We start from the raw sequence: 20,882 nt of genomic DNA on the forward strand, positions 1-20,882 counted from the left end.
GTTTTCTTCTTCTGTTTCTTCAAGCCTTTCTCAGTATCATTCTTTTCTTTACAGTATGAAGCACTCTGACTGTAATTTGGTCACATATTGATAAAACTAAACTGAGGCGAGGGTTTTCTTTTTCTTTCTTCGTGTTCATGATTTCTCTGTCCTTCCTTCTCTTTTACATGGTCTCTGCTTTCTTTTCACACCTTTTACTCATCCGTTTCATTCATTTCCTATCTCCTTTTCTGCCTTTTATTTTTTCCTCCTTTCCTTTCTTGTAATTTTAACCTGATAAATCTGAATCCTGACTCTGACTTTGCCCTAAAAAGATCAGGCTTAAATATTTTAAGACAAAAATATCCCAATACACACACACACACACACACACACACACACACACACACACACACACACACACACACACACACACACACACACACACACACACTACTTCAACAGTATCCTCTGAAATCAAACACAACTGAAAGTTTGTGGTTACAGTTCAGTCTTTACTCTTCAGAGTGAAATAAAGTCATCAGATCAAATTCAAGATTCTGAACTAAAACTCGTCTCGTCGTCTTCAGGCGTCTCTCTCTTCTTCCTTCTTTTCAAGACAAAAATCTGCAGAAACACAGACAAGACTTGAGTCAGCAATTTGACCTGCCACACAGCTTTAGGGAGGCTTCAGCACCCCTAAAATAGGCCTAACGACACCACTGGCTTTACTCCACCTTCTTCCACGCAGGCCTGGACCAACAGCTGTCCCCACCAGGCATGTGCAGACGTGGGGGCAGAAGGGGCTTGAGCACCTGCCCCTTCCCTGATGGGTGGCCCAAGTGCCCTTTTTTTGAGGCAAATTTTTATAATTTTTTTTTAAAAAATTATTAGTATTTTTTTCGTGTGTGTGTGTGTGTGTGTGTGTGTGTGTGTGTGTGTATGTGGAGTCCTGCCTGTACCCCTTAATAACAATGTTCCCTCTAAGCTGCACACGTGCGCAATTGCGCACTGCTGGCACGGTCTCTGCGCACAGAAAATCTGCGTTGTGCACAAAAATAATCTAACCTGAATTGAAATTAAAATTAAAATTTCAACAATTCTGTTTTGTAGTGTTAGTCAGTAAGTCACTGGCTGCTCCTGTATGTGTTTAGAACGATACCACCTTATCCCATAGTCCAGCCAATGATGCGATTCACATTCGTATATACGCAGCTAATCAACGTCGTTGATGACAGCGTCCTTATGTGCCGACACCGGTGTTTTAACTAGCAAAGCAGCGTGGCTGATGTGGAGTGAAGCCACGTTAATGACAACGTGGACAACCACTGGAGATGTGAGCAGGACAGACGGAACAACTGACGGACAAAGTGTGGACTTTATAGCAGTTTTTAAATTGTGTTGATCGGCCACGTAAAACCAGAGTTATGATAAAATATCTGCAATGTTTGTTTTTCTTCCTGAATACTGTCGTTGTTTATTTACTGCAGGAAGAAACGGTAAAAACGGCGTTTTATAACGCTCGAAAGCACTCTACACCTGTGAGCAAAAACAAAACCAACCCCCCACGCTTTCCTATTGGTCGAAAAAAGTACCATGTTGACCAATCAAAAAATGATATGGCAACGTGGCATCTAGCTGTTAAGACACGGGGGGAAGTTTTAGGAGTGACGGCGGTGTTTTGAGATGTGAGAGATTTGCAACGTTTAGCGCAAATTGCGTGTAGTTAGTGTGTAGTGTAGTCAATAGTTTTGTTGTGTATGTCAGAACAATGAGGCGACTGCTGAGTGTTACAAGTGTTACAGCAGTGATACATCTGCTGTTGTCAAGCCTGCAGGTATCAGGCTGTTGTTCTCCTTCATCTCATAGTGGACAGAAATTTCTTTTTGGAGTGGCACAAATAATTTGTGTGGCATCAGATTTGATGCAGAACAGCTGATTGTTCTGTAAATAGTTTGAAATGTTTATTTAAAAACACCTTGGCTGCATTAAAAAAAAAGCTGCAAAAAACTGAGTTACTTTTTTGAAGAAGTAACTATATAATTAATTGCCCAATATTGGTCATTATATACTATATTTTGCAGACAGAGAGTTACAGACTCTCTCCCAGACCACAGACTCATAATACAAGTCAGAGCTTTATGAAAAAAAGAAAAAGAAAGAAAGTTGTGTTTTTAAAATTGGAGTTCAAGTTATTTTTACTTCCAATAGTGTTAACATACTACACAGATCATGAACAAGACTTTTTACATTTTCATTGTAAGTGGGCTAAAGCAGTTAATTAAAAGTAGTCTAACATAAATGTAAATGCTGTAATTTGATTATTTTAATAAACCATGTAACTTGGATGGATTAGATGCTGGCGTGACCACAGTGCACACATCTGCTGTCGCTCACAGCGGTCCAAGGGACGCTCAGGGAGTTTGTGTGTTTGCTCAGACACATGAAAAATTAGAGGGAACATTGGTCAATAATAACATTTAGCTATTAATCATAGTTTTGCTAGATTAAAGGATCTGGCTTGCATCAGTCACATGACTACCATTACCCAATGATCGCCCTTGACAGCAGAGCGCACTGGTTACGAACCAGAAACGAGCTCGCAAAGTGCACGCGCATTTTTTCCGCCTGAGAGGTGTGAAACTGTAGGAGAAACAGACAAAATAACTGGGAGATGCAGACTGATGCATCAAAAACCAGTAAGTAACTGTACTGCGTACACTGTAGTCTATAGCACACAGCAGTATTAGCTTATTATGGACACATTGGTAAGTTGTTTTGTGGCAACTGACAATTTGAAACTAATGAGCGTGCTGTGTGTGCAACAGCGTGACAAACATTGCCTGTCCTGTTATTAACTGCACAAGTAGTGCTGGTCACAGCTGCTAGCTGGGTAAGGCTGTCAGGGGTCTGTAGCTCTGTCACCGTTTTAGGGAACATGTTTAGTTTTAAAGTAAGTTACAGGTCTTTTCCTGCCTTTGTGGAGGACTTATATTTGACTGAACACTATCTAATATGCATATCCACATAATTATGAATGATTATAATTATGATATTAGGAAAAATCACTGTTTTAAAAATACATTGAGAAACAGATTATATTAGATTTATATTTCAAATAGGACAAAATGCTAATTTTACAGCAGCAACATTATTGTATCTCTACAGTTTAAACATTTAATAAAGTTTCTGCCTGCACAGAGAGGATAGTCAAACAAACTGAATCATCATAAATACATTATTTTATATTTATTACTTTATGTTTTATTCTTACTTTATTATTATTATAGCACTAGGAATAAATAATAAGGGAAGGATTCTGGATCAACACTATGATGCAAAGTTGTGGCCATAGTATATACAGTATTCTGGAGATAATTTAAAATGTCACTGTATGTGTGTGTGTGTGTGTGTGTGTGTTTTATATGTATAGATTTTTTTTTAATTATTACTCATGAAATATCATTTTCCAGATATGCACAGTAAGGACATGAGGAGGAAACAGTGACATAAGTGTAACAGAGTTAGAAAACACCTTAATGAAGTTCCTCAAAATTGATGTGCTTTGTGAATAGTTGGAGCCACCTGGTGGACAAATACCAAACTGCAACGGTTAAGGTTCCAAATTGCTGCACAGCGCATGCCTCAGCAAACGAAAAATACTCCCAAGCTGGTGGTAGGTGCTTGTGAGCGATGGTGTTGTCAATTTTGTATGTGTATTAGTGAAAACATTCTCATACTGGTAATTGTCAACATCTGTTTTGATTGTAAGCAGTACTAGCACATACCTGTACCCTCAAAGTTACAAGCATTTTGATGCATCAGTACTAACTTTCTTCCCGAGTAGAATTTTTAGTTAACATGCTAAGCTAATACTCGTTAGTTAGTTGGGTGCTTTTTGACTTGCACTTAGTTCAACACCTACGCCAGAATGCTGTTTATAGACTTCAGTTCAGCATTCAATACAATCCACCCCTCACAACTCATCAGGAAACTGACAGACCTGGGCATCAGTTCCCTCATCTGCAAATGGTTACTGAACTTCCTGACCAACCGCCCCCAACATGTCCGGCTGGATAACCACTGTTCATCTACAATCACGATGAACACCAGTGTACCACAAGGCTGTGTGATGAGCCCTTTCCTCTACTCCCTCTTCACCCACGACTGCAGACCTGCTGATGGTTCCAACACCATCATTAAGTTTGCAGATGACACCACGGTGATTGGCCTCATCAGTGACAACGATGAGGCCGCCTACAGGGAGAAGGTGGATCGTCTGGCTGAGTGGTGCGACAGAAACAACCTGCTGCTTAACACCGAGAAGACCAAGGAGCTCATCGTGGACTACAGGAGGAATGCTGACCCACATCCACCCATCCACATTAAGGGGACGGCTGTGGAACGTGTGAGCAGCTTCAAGTTCCTGGGATTCCACATCTCCGAGGATCTCATCTAGACAACCAACTGCTCCAAGCTGGTCAAGAAGGCTCACCAGCGCCTCTTCTTCTTGAGGACTCTGAGGAAGAACCACCTGTCCTCAGACATCCTGGTGAACTTCTATCGCTGCACCATCGAGAGCATCCTGACCAACTGTATAACAGTCTGGTACGGGAACTGCTCTGCCTCAGACCGGAAGGCGTTGCAGAGGGTCGTGAAAACTGCCCAGCGCATCGCCGGAGCACCACTTCCTGCCATAAAAGACATCTACAGGAAGCGGTGTCTGAAAAGGGCTGGGAAAATCATCAAAGACCCCAGTCACCCATCACATGGACTTTTCACCCTCCTGCCCTCTGGGAGGCGCTACAGGAGCCTCCGGACTAAGACCACCAGGTACCGGAACAGCTTCTTCCCCACAGCTGTCAGACTCCTGAACTCTGCCTCCTGACATCTGACCCATGTTAACACATGGACTGAACATACACACACCCACAATGGACAACTGTACCCTCAAACACAATAATAACATGGACTGAACCACCACTCACAACCACTAGCACTTTATATAGCCTCTGTAGAAATTATATCTCACTTATCTTAACTGCACTACTGTATAGCTCTGTGTAAATAATCATTCTGTACATTTGATAAGTTTTAATCCTACAACTGTTTACAACTTGCATAGTTCACATTTCTGTATAGCTGTATATCTCAGATTCTGTAAAGTTAATTATTTGATATTCTGTATAGTTTTTCATATTTATATCCTGTTCATAGCCTGTACATAGCTTGTACTCACTACAACCTGTACATACTTATAGTTATAGAATATTCACAACATACCTCATACCGTGTACATTATAGCATACCATAATAGACCCATTTCTGTAATATACTCACATATCTATATTATTGCTAATATATATTGTAATATATCTATATCACTAAAGCACTTCTGGATGGATGCAAACTGCATTTCGTTGCCCTGTACCTGTGCATGTGCAATGACAATAATGTTGAATTCTATTCTATTCTATTCTATTCTATTCTATTCTATTGTTTCTCTATGAGATTGTAATTGTTCTAATCCTTGCTAACAGCACTGAATGTTGCAGTTGCTATTCACGCTGTTGATGACAACTGTGTGCTGTTTTCTTTGTATTAGGTAGGCTCTGTTAAGTACAAGCTTTAGTTGATACTGTTGTATAAAAAGCTGTTTTTATATGTTATTGTTGTTCTTGGTTAGGGAAAAGGGAGATATAATGGCTCTCATCTCTCAGTTACCATAAGGAGAAAAATAAATAAACTAGAATAAGTTGCATTTCCTGCGAAAATCCAGTGTGAAAGCCATGTAGTACAATCTGCTGAAAAAGCAGAACTTTCTGCTGAATAGAGGTGAAGAAACTAAAATTTGTGCTTAAAAAAGATGAAGTTAAACTTTCTGCTGAAAAGAGGTGAAGAACCTGAAAATTCTGCTGAAAAGGGTTGAAGAAACTGAAATTTGTGTTGAAAAGACATGAAAAAGTTGCCATGGCCGAGATTCAAACCCAGACCTCCCAGTCTCAAAACAGCTGCTCATCTCACTGAGCTAAAACACAGCTCACCCCGGCGAGCAACATCAGTGAGCACACTCGTAATGTGGTCCTATTCATCGAAATGGGCCAAAAAATGGCATAAAAAGCTTAATAATTCAAAAAGTACAAAAGTTATAAGAACCCAAAGATATAGCAGGAATTAGCAGAAGGAGCGGAACAGTTTAAAGTTTTAATGGTAGAAATTGGATGAAAACTGAGGGAGTAGTTAACCACCAAAGAAACGGAGCAACTAGAACTAGAAAAAGTTGCATTTCCTGCAAAAATGTAGTGTGAATGCCGTGTAGTGGAATCTGCTGAAAACAGCTGAAGAAGCAGAACTATCTGCTGAAAAGAGGTAAAGAAGCTGAAGTTTCTGCTAAAAAGAGCTGAAGGAGCTGAACTTTTTGCTGAAAAGAGGTGAAGAAGCTGGACTTTCAGCTTAAAACAGATGTAGAAGCTTCATTTTCTGCTGAAAAGAGGTGAAGAAGCTGAACTTTGTGCTTAAAACGGGTGTAGGATCTCTTTATTGTGTGAATGTAGTAAGGCATTCACATAATAAAGAGAAACAGGAACACAAGGTAGACGAAAGAATAAAGAGAAACGGGATCTCAATATTGCCACTACATGATAACAGATTTGGTTTCAGCTAGAACTTTTAAAGAAAGACTTTGATGATGTTGTATTGTAGAAATATATATTAGTCTTTTGTTAAGTGTTATGTTTTGAGAAAAAAAAGGAAAATAATAGAATAAAAAAGGAGCCCAGCGTAAAGGCAAGTAAGTAAGTAAGTAAGTAAAACTTTATTTATATAGCACCTTTCAAGATAAAAATCACAAAGTGCTTCACAGAAGCTAAAACCTAAAAATAAAAATCAACTAAAAGCAAGTTTAAAAAGATGGGTTTTTAGCTGTTTTTTTAAAAGTGACCACTGAGTCCACAGATCTCAGGCTCAAAGGGAGAGAGTTCCACAATCTGGGGGCCACAGTTCCAAAAGCTTTGTCGCCTTTTGTTTTCAGCCTCGTGTGCTGGACAGCAAGCAATCCCTGGTCACATGACCTCAGGGACCTGCTGGGAATGTATGGATGCAAAAGTTCACTTATATATGTTGGTGCTTGTCCATGCAGGGCCCTGAAAGTCAAGGTCAAAACCTTAAACTGGATCCTGAATTTAACGGGGAGCCAGTGCAGCTGAATCAGCAGGGGTGTGACATGGGAAAACTTGGAGGACTTGGTCAGAAGCTTTGCAGCAGCATTCTGAACAACTTGCAGACGATCCAAAGAGGCTTTACATAAACAAGTAAACAAAGAATTACAATAATCCAGACGAGATGAAACAAATGCATGAATGACAATTTCTAATTCGGAGCGCGATACAATGGGACTCAGCTTAGCAATGTTTCTCAAATGATAAAAACAGGAGCGAACCAAAGATTTTACATGGGCATCCAAAGTCAGAGCTGAGTCAATACTAACACCAAGGCTCCTGATAGACGGTTTTGCAAATGTAGCAAGTGGACCCAAGTTTTCCATAACACTAGGTACAAAAGTTTTAGGAGCACAAACAAGAACTTCAGTCTTCTCCTCATTTAGTTGAAGAAAGTTTCCAGCCATCCAACATCTAATGGAGTCTATGCACTTGTGCAAAATTTGTAGCTTGGAAACATCATGGGGCTTAAAGGAGATATATACCTGAATATCATCTGCATAGCAGTGATACGAAATGTCCTTAAAAGTGCTCAATAAGTGTTGAAGAGGAAGTAAATACAGTAAGAACAATAAAGGCCCCAAAACTGAACCTTGTGGCACACCATAGGCAAGAAAAGTAGAAGAGGAACTGTACTTAGAGGTAGCCACAGAAAAGGATCGTTCATGCAAATAGGATTCAAACCAGTCCAAAGCAGCCCCTGATATACCCACCCAGTCTCTCAGCCTATCTAGCAGAATATGATGATCCACAGTATCAAAGGCGGAGGTCAGGTCCAACATCAACAGAACGGAGCATTCTCCTGCATCACATCTCATTAAAATGTCGTTGGAGACTCTAAGAAGTGTAGTTTCAGTAGAGTGAGCTCTACGAAAGCCAGATTGGAATTTATCCAGAATGCTGTATTCATCTAGAACAGCTATAAGCTGCTTAGCCACAACCTTTTCTAAAATCTTAGAAATGAACGGTAATTTTGAAATCGGTCTGTAGCTACTGAGAAGAGAAGCATCAAGCTTAGGTTTTTTTTAACAGTGGGTGAATAACAGCATTCTTACAATAAACAGGGACCTGACCAGAAACCAGTGAGGTATTAATAATTGTGAGCACACAGGGACCAATAGACTGAAAGACATTTTTAAACAAAGATCCAGGTAAAATATCAAGAGAGCAGAAGGATGCTTTCATTGAATTAACCAACTTGACCAGCTCAGGTAAGGACACAGGTAAAAATCTTTCTAAAATTACAGGCCTAGCTTGAGTTGGAGCAGACAAGAGAGACACAGAAGGAGAGATACTGTTCCTCACGTTACTGACTTTTTCAACAAAGAAAGAAAGAAATTTTTCACAATCTTCATTTGATGAAATTGGGACAGCAGGTGGAGCAGGAGCAACAATATCACTAATGGTGTCGAATAGTACCTTAGGGTTACCTCTGCTCTTAGACACTAAGTCTGAGAAATAGGCCGCCCTCGCATCTCGAACTGAAGTGTTAAAAGAGACTAAAAGGTCCTTTAGATAAAGGAGATGGACATGCAAACGCGTTTTCCTCCATAAACGCTCAACCTTACGGCAGCAATGCTTTAAGAAGCGAATGCTGTCATTTAACCAGGGAGACGACTTTGAAACCGGAGCTAGTCTAACTTTGACAGGACAAACATTGTCTAAAATACAAAGACAATGATTATTAAAAGGATTTGTTAAAAAATGAACATCATTATAGGGAGATAAAACTAAATTAAAAGCATCGGAAAATTTAACAGCACTAGAGGAAGTTAAAATGCGAGAGCTAACCACGTGTCGAATAGGAGAGAAGGACAAATGAAAAGACAGATTAAAAAGAATACAATGATGATCCGAAATAAAAATGTCCTCAGTACAAATAAAATCAATGTTTAAACCTAAAGTAAAAACAAGGTCCAGTGTGTGTCCTTGGGTGTGTGTGGGACCAGACACATGCTGAGTAAAATGAAAAGAATCCATGACGCTAAGGAAACCTCTGGCAAAGAGGTCAGAGTCATCATCAACGTGTATATTAAAATCCCCGACTATAACCAGTCTGGACAGCTTCAAAGTCGAGGATAAAAAGTCACTGAACTCCTTTAAAAACATAGTGTTTAGGCCAGGTGGACGATACACTACAGCGCAGTAAAATGGATCTTTATTTCCAATTCTAACCAGCTGTAGTTCAAAGGATGAAAAATGTCCGACCAACACTGCGCGACAGTAAAACCGGCTTCCAAACACCGCAGCGACACCTCCTCCTCGACCCGACGTCCGAGGCTGGCTGATGAAGGAGTACCCACTCGGACAGAGTTCAATGAAGGATGAAAAGTCACCATCGCGCTGCCAGGTTTCGGTTAGAAATAAGAAGTCCAGTTTCTTGGAAAGAATAAAATCGTTCAGCAGGAACGTTTTATTAGTCATTGATCGAGCGTTGAAAAGCGCCACTCTCAGCGAAGTAGAAGACATATTATTAACAGAAGCGGCCCGATTTAGGGGACGAAGAAACAGAGAGTTTGATCCGCGACGTTCATAAATTCCACTCACCGCGGGGATGGAAGGCCAAACAACAGGAGAGTCTGGATGAACACTCCTGAGGTAGCGCCGTCTCATAGATCCAGGCACAGTTAGTCCCCGCTTCCAGAACAGTCTGAGTTTTACCTGGACACCTGCTCTTTTCCCTCTCCTTCTCCGTGACTTGCGCGGACACAGAAAGGCGCCACTGATGACACCTAACGAAGATCCAGACACCGGTGTCGGCAGCGGAGGATGGAAAATACCGCAGGAGGATAAGGCATCTTGACTTATCATAGAGGATCGGATGGATAATAGCGTCAGGCGATCATAGACAAGGGCAGCCAACACATTAGTGACAAAAAGCGAAAGCAAAAAGAACAAAAACAGCACAGAGAAACCACGGCCGGCAGCGGCAAAGCCAAACACAGGCGCCATCATACCGGAAGTCCAGCGTCTCAGTGCCGTCCTTTCTACATGGGCATATCACACCACATGCACCATAGACTCTCAGAACAGCAACAACTACATAAGGAGCTGTGTGAGGCTGTGGATCCCTCAGCAGCTGGATTACAAAGAGCACAGGTAACAATAACACCTGTACCAGTTGTTGCATTGCAGAGATATTCAAGTATAAAAACAATAATAAACACAATGTTTTGGTTCTATAACGGTTTCTATTATTACTTTATTATGGATTGGGTGCAGGAGTTTTTGAGTGTGGATAATTAAAGAACAGATTAATACAACAGCAAATTGTGCCTTGTTCTCAGATGGACAGCAAGTGGAGAGTAATAGATGAGATGATGAGATGAAGGAAGAGAGGCAAAGAGTGAGTCACAGGCAGAGTCTAGTTTTTTCTCACAGTTTGTTGCCTTATAGTTCCACGCACTGTCACCAATCTTTGAATTATATTATTATCTCATAACACTTGATCAGCTCCCATCTCTCCTGTGGACTCTTTAACGTCTACAGTCTCAGATCAGTGGAGCCCTGCCCTCCAGCACTATCATCAGCAGGAGCAACATTGTACCCATCAGGTAAAACATGGCCTACGTTTGCTTTGTCCCCACCTGATGACAGTGATATAGTATGATAAGATTCCATATTAGATTCTAGATGGAATGTGTGTTGTTGTTATTCAGCCTGGTTCTATGTGCCCCTTTTTTTTAACTTTGAGCACCCGCTCCTTTAAAAGTCTCTACACAGCCCTGGTCTCCACAGATGAGGGACCAAACCACATCATCTGACAGGATGGTGTTTCTGAAGTTTTTGTTTCGATTTTATTTGATTCGTATTTGTTAGAACAATAAAGAAGCTCAGTCTAATGAAATTGATTCATTGCAACACTACTGAGTCATTGATTTTTGCTTTTATGATTTTCATAGGAAGGCTTCTGCTCTGATTCTGTGTTTTTGGGTCATGGCTTTATTGTTAGTCTCAATACTGACAGTCAACTCTCTCTAAACCAGACTCTCAACTTCAGGTTCTTAAACACACTCAGATAAAAACGTGCATTACACATGTCATGTTACTGTTCAAAACAAAACGATCCCTGCCAGTGCCACTTCCTTCACTCAGAGACGTCATCAGATTTTGATAATAAAATGGTGAGCTATGAAATAAAATCACAGTGAAGTTCATGTAGCACAGAGATGAATGTTTAATGTTGATTAATGAGAGACTCAGCAGCAGATCAGAATCAAGCAGAAGAACATTTAGACATTTTCTGCATCAGCACACGAAGATATGTATATTCAGTCTGAGCTGCTAGAGCTTTACAGCTGGGCTTCATTCACTGCTTTCAGGAACAAGTTGTACATAGAAAATCTATCACACTGAAAATTATTCTGAGGAAATGGTTCAGCTGATTTTCAACCATTTTTGCAAATTTCATCAGAGCACCTGTAAAAATAACTATCTTAGTATTACTAATTAGGGGTATGCCATATCACATCATTCACGATTCATGATGATTCATGGTGGCCGGGTCGCGGGTGCAGCAGCCTAAGCAGAGAAGCCCAGGCCTTCCTCTCCCCAGCCACCTCCTCCAGCTTGTCCGGGGGAACACCCAGGCGTTCTCAGTCCAGCTGAGAGATATAAACTCTCCAGGTTGTCCTGGGTCTGCCCTGGGGCCTCCTCCCAGTGGGATATGCCCGGAACACCTCACCCAGGAGGCATTCTGGTCAGATGCCCAAACCACCTCAGCTGGCTCCTTTCGATGTGAAGGAGCAGCAGCTCTTCTCTGAGCTCCTCCCTGATGGCTGAACTTCTCACCCTATCTCTAAGGTGAGAGGCCAGCCACCCTTTGGAGGAAGCTCATTTCCACCGCTTGTATTTGTGATCTCGTTCTTTCGGTCACTACCCACAGCTTGTGACCATAGGTGAGGGTAGTGAGGGTTGTATGGGATCTAATGGCCCGTAGCAATGGGCCAGACACCCCATACTCCCGCAGCACCTACCACAGGACACCCAGAGGGACACGGTCGAATGCCTTCTCCAAGTACACAAAACACATGTAGACTGGTTGGGCAAACTCCCATGTCTGTGAAGGTTCTCAGTCATCCAGGTCATCGTAGTCAAAGGAGCTTGCAAAGAAAAGCGTCTGGACTTCTTTAAGTTGCTTGAAGACGTTTCACCTCTCATCCGAGAAGCTTCTTCAGTTCTAAGGTCAAATGGTGGAGAGTCCCAGATATAAACCCAGTGGGAGTTTCCCCCCACAGAGGGACAAAAGGACCCCCTGATGATCCTCTAATCGCCTGAGCCAAGGTGTGAAACTGGGTGTGGGTCCCAATCAGCCAGAGTTTCAGGTGTGTTCATTGTGAAACCTGGCCCCACCTTATCATGCGAATTCCTGAGGTCAGATGGCCCAGGATGTGAGTGGGCGTTAAGGCGTCTGGGAAGGGATCTCAAAACTGGATTATAGATGGCAGAGACTTGGTGTCGTAAACCCCCGCCTCTGTTCAAAGATGGTCGCTCACAGTGGACATAGATGGCTTCTTTCACTCCTCTTTCAAACCATCTGTCCTCTCTGTCCAAAATGTGAACATTGGCATCCTCGAAAGAGTGTCCTTTATCCTTAAGATGCAGATGGACTGCTGAGTCTTGTCCTGTGGAGGTGGCTCTTCTGTGTTGTGCCATGCGCTTGTGAAGTGGCTGTTTGGTCTCTCCAATGTAGAGGTCTGAGCATTCCTCGCTGCACTGTACAGCATACACCACATTGTTAAGTTTGTGTTTTGGCGTTTTTTCTTTTGGGTGAACCAGTTTCTGTCTGAGCGTGTTGCTGGGTCTGAAATACACTGGGATGTCATGCTTGGAGAAAACTCTCCTGAGTTTTTCTGATACACCGGCTACATAGGGGATGACAATGTTGTTGCGTCTGTCCTTCTTATCCTCCCTCGCTGGTGTCTGGTCTTCTTTTCTGTGCCTCTTTGCTGACTTTAAAAACGCCCATTTAGGATAGCCACACGTTTTGAGTGCTTCCTTTACATGTGTGTGTTCCTTCTTTTTTCCTTCGGGCTTAGAGGGAACATGTTCTGCCCGGTGGTGTAGGGTCCTAATTACTCCAAGTTTGTGCTCCAGAGGGTGATGGGAGTCAAAAAGGAGGTACTGGTCCGTGTGTGTGGGCTTCCGGTAAACTTCGATGTTGAGTTTGCCGTTCTCTTCAATGTGCACAGCGCAGTCCAGGAAAGGCAAACAGTTGTCCTTTGTGTCTTCCCTGGTGAACTTGATGTTTTTATCCACAGCGTTAATGTGCGCAGTGAAGGATTCCACTTCTTGTGTCTTGATTTTGACCCAGGTGTCGTCCACATATCTGTACCAGTGGCTGGGTACTCTTCCTTTGAAAGAGCCAAGAGCCTTCCTTTCCACTTCCTCCATGTAAAGGTTGGCTACAATAGGTTACACGGGGGAGCCCATGGCACAGCCATGTTTTTGTCTGTAAAAGCCTTCGTTGTACTTGAAATATGTAGTGGTGAGGCAGAGGTCTAACAGTGTGCAGATCTGATCGGGTGTGAAGTTGGTCCTGTCCTCCAAGGAGCTGTCTTCTTGTAGTCGTTTTCTGACAGTCTCCACGGCCTCCGTGGTGGGTATGCAAGTGAAGAGAGAGACTACATCAAAGGACATCAAACTCCCATGCACACTTTATCCTTGAGAGGGTAAAGAGCTGATCCTGTGTTCCACGACCAGGACGAAAACCGCTTTGTTCCTCCTGTATCCGAGGTTCAACTAACGGACAGACTCTCCTTTCCAGCACCCTGGCATAGACTTTCCCAGGGAGGCTGAGGAGTGTGATTCCCCTGCAGTTGGAACACACCCTCCGCCCCCCCGCCCCCCGGCAAAGTAGATGTATGCCATACTTCGCGGAAAATGACCAGGCTGGCCTAGAACTCTTTACAAGAGAAAAGGACCCAAAAGGACCCATTTTTCACAATAAAGTTATTGCACTCAAAGCTACCGTGTATTTTTCTGTATTTTGTCATATCGTGAAATTTAGTGCTATCGTGAGAATACACTGATAATATTTAATCACTCATCATAATATTGTGATATTATGTGTGGGCAATATCACCCATCCTAGTTTTATTACTATTTTCTGCAATTGTCTTCAAATGTTATATTTTCCTAACTCGTCTATTAATGACAGTACAGGGTAGGGTGAAAACAGGTCCATTGTTGTTGATATCATGATGTTATAATTAGAGATGGACCGATCCGATATTACGTATCGGTATCGGTCCAATACTGACTCAAATTACTGGATCGGATATCGGCAAGAAATTAAAAATGTAATCGATCCATTAAATATCAAAAAAGCACCTCACAAAACTTGCTACATGGCGTAACTCGGCTCATAACCGTAGCACCTCGCAGCAGTATGCATCACGTGATAGAGCGGCTGTGTGTATTTGTAGCCTCACCAGCATTTCATCTCCGAGGAAGTTATCCCAGAGAGAAGTAAAGCAAGTGTGTAAGTTCATCTCTGAATGTTTGTAAAGCATTCCAGTGTTAAGCTTAACAGATATATGGAGCGACTGCCTTTCTCTCTCCTGATGCTACTTCAATCGTGAAACTGCTTAATGATCAGCTGATCGGCTTTTGTGTCGCGACTCCGTCTGTCTTCTTTGTTTTTGGCCCACTTCTCACCAGAAAGAGGAAACCAGCGGCTGAACAACAGCAGCACTTTTAAGCTTGATAAGCTGTTGTTAGAATTTATTTAATATTACTTTCTACACCAGGATCTTTTTCTACAGCTGACGGCTGGTAACTATGCAGGGGCAGATCTAGCAAAGTTTAGCCAGGTGGGCGATAGGGCATGAACAGGGAAAAGGGGGCACAAAGACATACTTTTCTTTCTTATTCTCATTTAAAATGTCTAGCTTTTAATAAATAATTATCTGACTCTTACACCCAAAGTTTTAATCTGATGTAAAATATATAGAAGTCCATTACTGTATATAGTAACTGTTAAGTCTAATATACCCTAGTAAGCTATAGTACTTTTTCCTTTGGGAAAGTACCATCTGTGAATTTTGCAATTCTGTTGAAGAAAGACGTTGAATCTATTTAATTATTCTTGAAAAAATAATTTATTTCTGTGCATTTTTCCCCCTGCATCAAATTAAATTTGATTACATCGATTAAGCATCATGAGGTGGAGGGTGGGGGGTGGTTCCCTATTTTCTTTTGCTGGGAACTTGCAACCCTATTACTTAGGTTGCTTAATATTTCTGCTAAGTACTCTTTAAAATACCAGAATAGGGAGGATGGAGCAGGTTTAAGTTTATTAGATTGATCAGTATTGCTGAACTATGAAATATTTTGGGCGCAGTGTATTTTTTACATACAGGTATAACAGAATAGCTTTAGTGTTGTTATTTATTTAAACTTGAGTATAAACATATACAAAATGCAGCAAGATATTAAAAAAACGTTTTATTGATTTAAAAAAAAACACACTATATCGGATTCATATCGGTATCGGCAGATATCCAAATTTATGATATCGGTATCGGACATAAAAAAGTGGTATCGTGCCATCTCTAGTTACAATGTACTCACACAGAGGCAGTTCATCAACAGTACTGTCATTGCTGCAGCAGAAAGAAGATGAAGAGGTCATTTTATGTGACAAATTGGTTTGGCCATAATGAACACCATGTTCGAACATAAGAGTGTCCATAAGTGCACATGGCACCAGGACGCTCTGGGCCGCAGGTCAATGATCGATTTTGTAATCGTATCACCAGACTCGAGTGTCTAGTCATATTCTGGATATGTAAAGAGAGGGGCTGAGCTGTCAACAGATCACCACCTGGTGGTGAGTTGAATCAGGTGGAGGGGGAGGACGATGGACAGAGATGGTGCGCCTAAACGTATAGTGAGGGTGTGCCCCGGTCTCCGAGATATTTATCGTACACCTCCGGCAGAGCTTCAGCAGCATTCTGAGGGAGACTGCGGACATTGAGTCCGAATGGACCATGTTCCGCACCTCCATTGCCGAAGCTGCTGCACTGAGCTGCGGCTGAAAGGTGGTTGGTGGCTGTCGTGGTGGTAACCCCCAAACCAAATGTTGCCTGTTCTGACAGGGTCCTGCTGTTATTGCCTCCCTATCTCTCTCTTTTTCCTTTGACCGTTTCTCTTTGTGTGTGTGTGTGTGTGTGTGTGTGTGTGTGTGTGTGTGTGTGTGTGTGAGAACTCTTGTTCTCGCCAGCTACACCTGCCAACAATCACCTGCTGCTGATGAGCCCATTATCTGTGCCCTATTTAACAGGGTGGCTGAACCTTATTTGATGCTGGATTGTTGTGTAGCATCAGTCAGTGAACCCCGGCTCGTACAACTCTGAAAAGTAAGAAGTTAATCATTTTGTTTTGTCTTCTGTTCAGGAAACTTTTGGAGTGGTGTTTATGTGCGTGTGCCGGCTGACTGGATCACACCCACAAAATGAGAAAATGTAACTCAAACCCCGTGCAAGGCAGTTTCAAAGAAACTGCAGAAAATGGCATTATTCACACTAACACCACTAACCCTTTCAACAGGTAGTGTAAATGCTAGCTAATTTCCAGATTTTCTCTCTCACCTGCCTTGCCATCATATATGAAGGTTGTCTCAACATTGAACTTGAGGCACTCTGCCAGCTTCCTGTGGATGCTCTCACCCGCCTTCAGCTCATCAGTGTCCGTATGCTTCCCTTCTTTTCCTGAAAGGCAGAGAAAAACAATTCAAAGCACTGAAAAAAAACCAAAAAACTTGGGGTCCACCATCCACGGAGAGTGCAGTCAGGGTGGGCTGGGTGGAGTTGAGCATCAGGAGTGACTTGTGACAGAAAGATAGCAACAAGAGCAAAGGGGAAGGTTTGTTATTCACGGTGCTCTTGCATTTGGAGTTAGTTTTGTGGTCTAGTTCCTTTTCATGGCTTTTTCAGAAACATTCAAGGCTTTTCACAATACTGTAGCTTCATGAGAACACTCTGTGGGGCACCTGCTAAATTCAGTGTGTTGAGTTCTGCTTTGTGTTTTCCATTTCAGAAGATTGTCCCCTTGGTCGATATGATCCTGTTGAACTCTCAGCTCTAAAGTTTCTGAAACTTTCATTATTATTAGGATTTGCTCATTTAAAAACAGTCAAATTCTTTCAGATGTTCCTTTTTTCAGTGAGAATTTCTTTCAGGGCACTGTCTGTGTTTCACTTGGTATGATGTGATGCTGAGTGCACAGTGGACACTTCTGCCTCCTGTTTGCATGAGTTTTCTGTTCAGTTTCTCACTGATGACTCTGTAAAGTTAGGGTGTTTCATTCTTACTGTAGATGAGCAACAGCCTTCCTGGAATTCCCTGAAAGACGCCGCTGTAGACAACGGTCAGACAGTCTGCACAGCCCTGGTAAACATCTGCTCGGCCCTGATCATTGTATGGAGACACCAACCCGCCAAACTCCATAACTCCTAACGGGAACACATTTAAAAAAATCATTAACATCTCACCACAATAATGACTAACAGTTGAGACCTCGTTGGAAGATTTTGTTTTCCTCTTTAAGTAGTTCCCTGTCACGGTCTGCTGTGACGGACCGAGTGGAGAATGCGTGTAATGGACCCAGGTGCGTACACGAGTGAGCAGACGGGAGTGAGCTTTAACAGAAGGCGAGCCTTTAATATGGCTGAAAACAAGGTGTACAAATACAGCAGGGATAACGTGGCTAAACAGAAACCTAAACTGGGAACAAACGATGGTGAGGCTATGGCTTGGAAGACAACAGACCAGGCATGGAAACACGGAGGGTGGGAACACAGACGACGCAACACAGACTGTAAGAAACACAGAGACTAAATACACATGAGGGATGATCAGGGAAAGTGGCCACACATGGGAACGCAGCTGACACACATGAACTTAACGACAGGACAGGAGGAGTGAAACTGAATACACTGACAGTGAATGCAGGCCTTCAAAGTAAAACAGGAAACATGAGACATGAACCGGGGAGACGTAGTACAGGGGGAGGTGACAATACTGACAGCATGAACTTGACAGTACAAGACGCACAGACATAAACACACGAAGGGCAAGGGAGACGTAATGCAAGGGTGATATATACAAATGGCTGGACTACCTTAATGAACCTAAACAATCAATAAACATCAAAATAGACTAAACACAAAACACCGGGTCGCACGACCCAGGACCATGACAGTTCCCCATGACTGATGCTGTTAGGTTTTGTATTGTTGATTGTCATTTATGCTTAGAAACATTTACTCATATATGCTTAGAAGTATATAATCATTTGTAGATTGAAAGAATGTCTCATGAGGGGAGTGCGTTCACTCCTCTAAAGAGTGTTCTGGCATAGATCACCTCCTAGCTTGCTGATATATGGGTTACCAAACACACGTATATCTCTTTAAGTATAAGAGCTCTTTGTTCAGATAGATCTGCTAGACGCCTGGCACCAGCTAGCACCAGAGTCTTCACAGGGTCACATCTTGACCCTACACACACACACACACACACACACAGGCAAGGTACTCTTTGTGTGTATGTAGACGTCATATGTTAATGAACCTATGCAGATTCATGTAACCTCAATAAAAGAACAGTGGTACGGGAGAACGGACGAGAGCAACTGGGGTCAAGCGAAGGAACGGCGCCTGTCCGGTTTTCTCTCCCGTGCACGAGAAACATGAAGAAGCTTGCCTACTTGTGTCTTGCTTTGCTGTGTAATTATATTGTCCTCAACGTTCCAGCAGATAGGTTCAAGCTACAAACCTATCAGATGCTACAGACAGACAGGCGTCCCCCTAAAAAAAAGTTCTGTAGTTTAGTTTGGAGATCAGAAACTCCAATTTCTGCCTTTTTTAAGTACAAATTTTGTAATATACAAAAGGGAATTTTAAAAGAAAATTTTCCTGTGGTTGAGGTTTTACCAATATGTCAACATTCTGATCTCTAAAAACCTAACTGACAACTTTAATTACCTAACACTTGATAAATAAAAAGTGGAAGTTTAAAAAAAAATCCTTTTCACAAGGTTCTGGTCTAACTCTCTTGGCCACTGGTATGTTAGCTACCTTGTGGCCATACTGAGAACATTGCTGTGCTCTGTGGTGTTATCTCAGTAGGTCAGACATCATGGTAGCAGTGTTAGTGTTTGTTTTTTCTTTTTATTGCTGTGAATCATCAGAACAAACCTCTCACTTCCAACCAAAATCAAACAACATTAGGAAAGTTGTTTTTATACTTTGAAAAATCTTTTAATTACATTTCTCTGGCTGCTTTCACATCCAAATGTCTTAATAAAAGGTCTAGTCTGGGCCTGTTTTGGACTTACCAGGGCTGTCCAGAACCATGCTGTGGTTGGAAGTCTCGGGATCAGGAATGGACATGTTGACTTGAAACACAAGACATTTTCCAGAGCTGTAAACAAAATAAATAAAGTAAAAAAAACTTTTGCAGAAAGTAAGCAGGTACTGAACTGCTGTTTGTCCTCAGTTTGACAAACTTACACTATGTTTCTCTCGATGAACAGAAAGGTTTCATTGTTGAATGCCTCCTTCATCTCCATCAGGGAGCTGTTGGCATGCTTCACCAACCTCAGACCTGCTGGATAATCTGAGAACGCTTGCACCAGAACCCATCGTGACTCAAACACCTGTGAGGAGGAACTAGGGTAAACCCACAAGCATTTGTTTTCTGGATTTATTACAGTTTCCTAATATTACTTGAAATGTAGGTAAAGTAGAACCGTGTGGTAGCATCTGCCCTTAAACTGCATAGGAGATACAAATAATACTGCAAATACTTTTTAATGTAATGAATACCTTGAAGACATTTTAAAGAAAGGAAAAACATTTAACCTTCTTACGCTGTAATTGCCTTGACTGTATGCTTTTTTTCCAGAATGCATTGAATGTTCATAGTACTTAAAACTCTATTTTTAAATTAGCCTTAATTGAGCAGATTTTTGCACAGCAGACCGAAAAATTACCAAATATATTTTTGTAGCCTCCTTTCACTGTAAAGAGGTATCAGTCAACAAGTAGTGACTTGGCAGATGTTTCTGTGAGTTCCCACCTTGTGCAGTACCTCCTGTCGCAACTTCGGTGGGAGGTCACATTCCTTTGCGGCAGCTTCAGCACTGCAGCTCTGCAGAATCAGAGCCAGCAGAAAAACTCTGAACAAAAGCTGCATCCTGGATCAGGAGGGCCTGCTGTGTTTGTGAGATCTGGAGGGAAGAAGCTCTGAGGTAAACTCGGAGAGAGGCGTCTCATGAAGACTGCAGACTGAGCACAGCTGGTCCAAAGAGTCTGTTTGCTTTTTTATAGAAGATAAACTGAACTCTGAACTGCAGGATGCAGCAAACCACACACTGCTGTAAATATTATGTTCAGCACTTACACATGTATTGATTTGCGTTTTTTTTTACTGATAGTACTGCTGTAAATATTACTATTATTACTTCATATTTTCACAAGCTCATTTATTTTATTTAGCAGCATGTTTCCCACTTAGCTGCATCACACCTACTCTGTCAGTGTTTGAACTGACCAGTTCAATTCAGTTTCATTTATACAAATCACAACAACAGCTCCTCAAGGTGCTAGGAGAGTGTCAATGGAAAACTGTACTGAGTAGTCAGTATAAGCTTTTAGTGATATAAGTTTATTGATGATAG

The 20,882-nt window shown here is 41.9% G+C and overlaps 1 protein-coding gene across 1 annotated transcript; it reads right to left on the minus strand.

The window, feature by feature from the left end:
* Positions 1-550: 550 nt before the first annotated feature.
* Positions 551-20,404, minus strand: LOC308384532 (saxitoxin and tetrodotoxin-binding protein 2-like). The gene is made up of 6 exons (XM_080863053.1): positions 20,282-20,404; positions 19,714-19,859; positions 19,539-19,624; positions 17,512-17,652; positions 16,790-16,909; positions 551-606 (listed from the first exon to the last, which is right to left on the minus strand). The coding sequence occupies exons 1-6, from the start codon at positions 20,396-20,398 to the stop codon at positions 566-568; spliced, it is 651 nt and encodes a 216-aa protein (XP_080719179.1). The 5' UTR covers positions 20,399-20,404; the 3' UTR covers positions 551-565.
* Between the last annotated feature and the right edge of the window lie 478 nt (positions 20,405-20,882).

The sequence above is a fragment of the Rhamphochromis sp. 'chilingali' genome (assembly GCF_963969265.1).
Source record: "Rhamphochromis sp. 'chilingali' genome assembly, chromosome: 17".
Classification (NCBI taxonomy): Eukaryota; Metazoa; Chordata; class Actinopteri; order Cichliformes; family Cichlidae; genus Rhamphochromis; species Rhamphochromis sp. 'chilingali'.

Bases quoted from the DNA above. Each gene is read 5' to 3' on its own strand.
- LOC308384532 (XM_080863053.1), bottom strand. From the start codon at position 20,398: ATGCAGCTTTTGTTCAGAGTTTTTCTGCTGGCTCTGATTCTGCAGAGC. The intron at 17,653-19,538 runs GTAAGTCCAAAA...TGTTCCCGTTAG, and splicing joins CATGGTTCTGGACAGCCCTG to GAGTTATGGAGTTTGGCGGG. The intron at 607-16,789 runs GTGAGAGAGAAA...GTGTTTCTGCAG, and splicing joins CATATATGATGGCAAGGCAG to ATTTTTGTCTTGAAAAGAAG.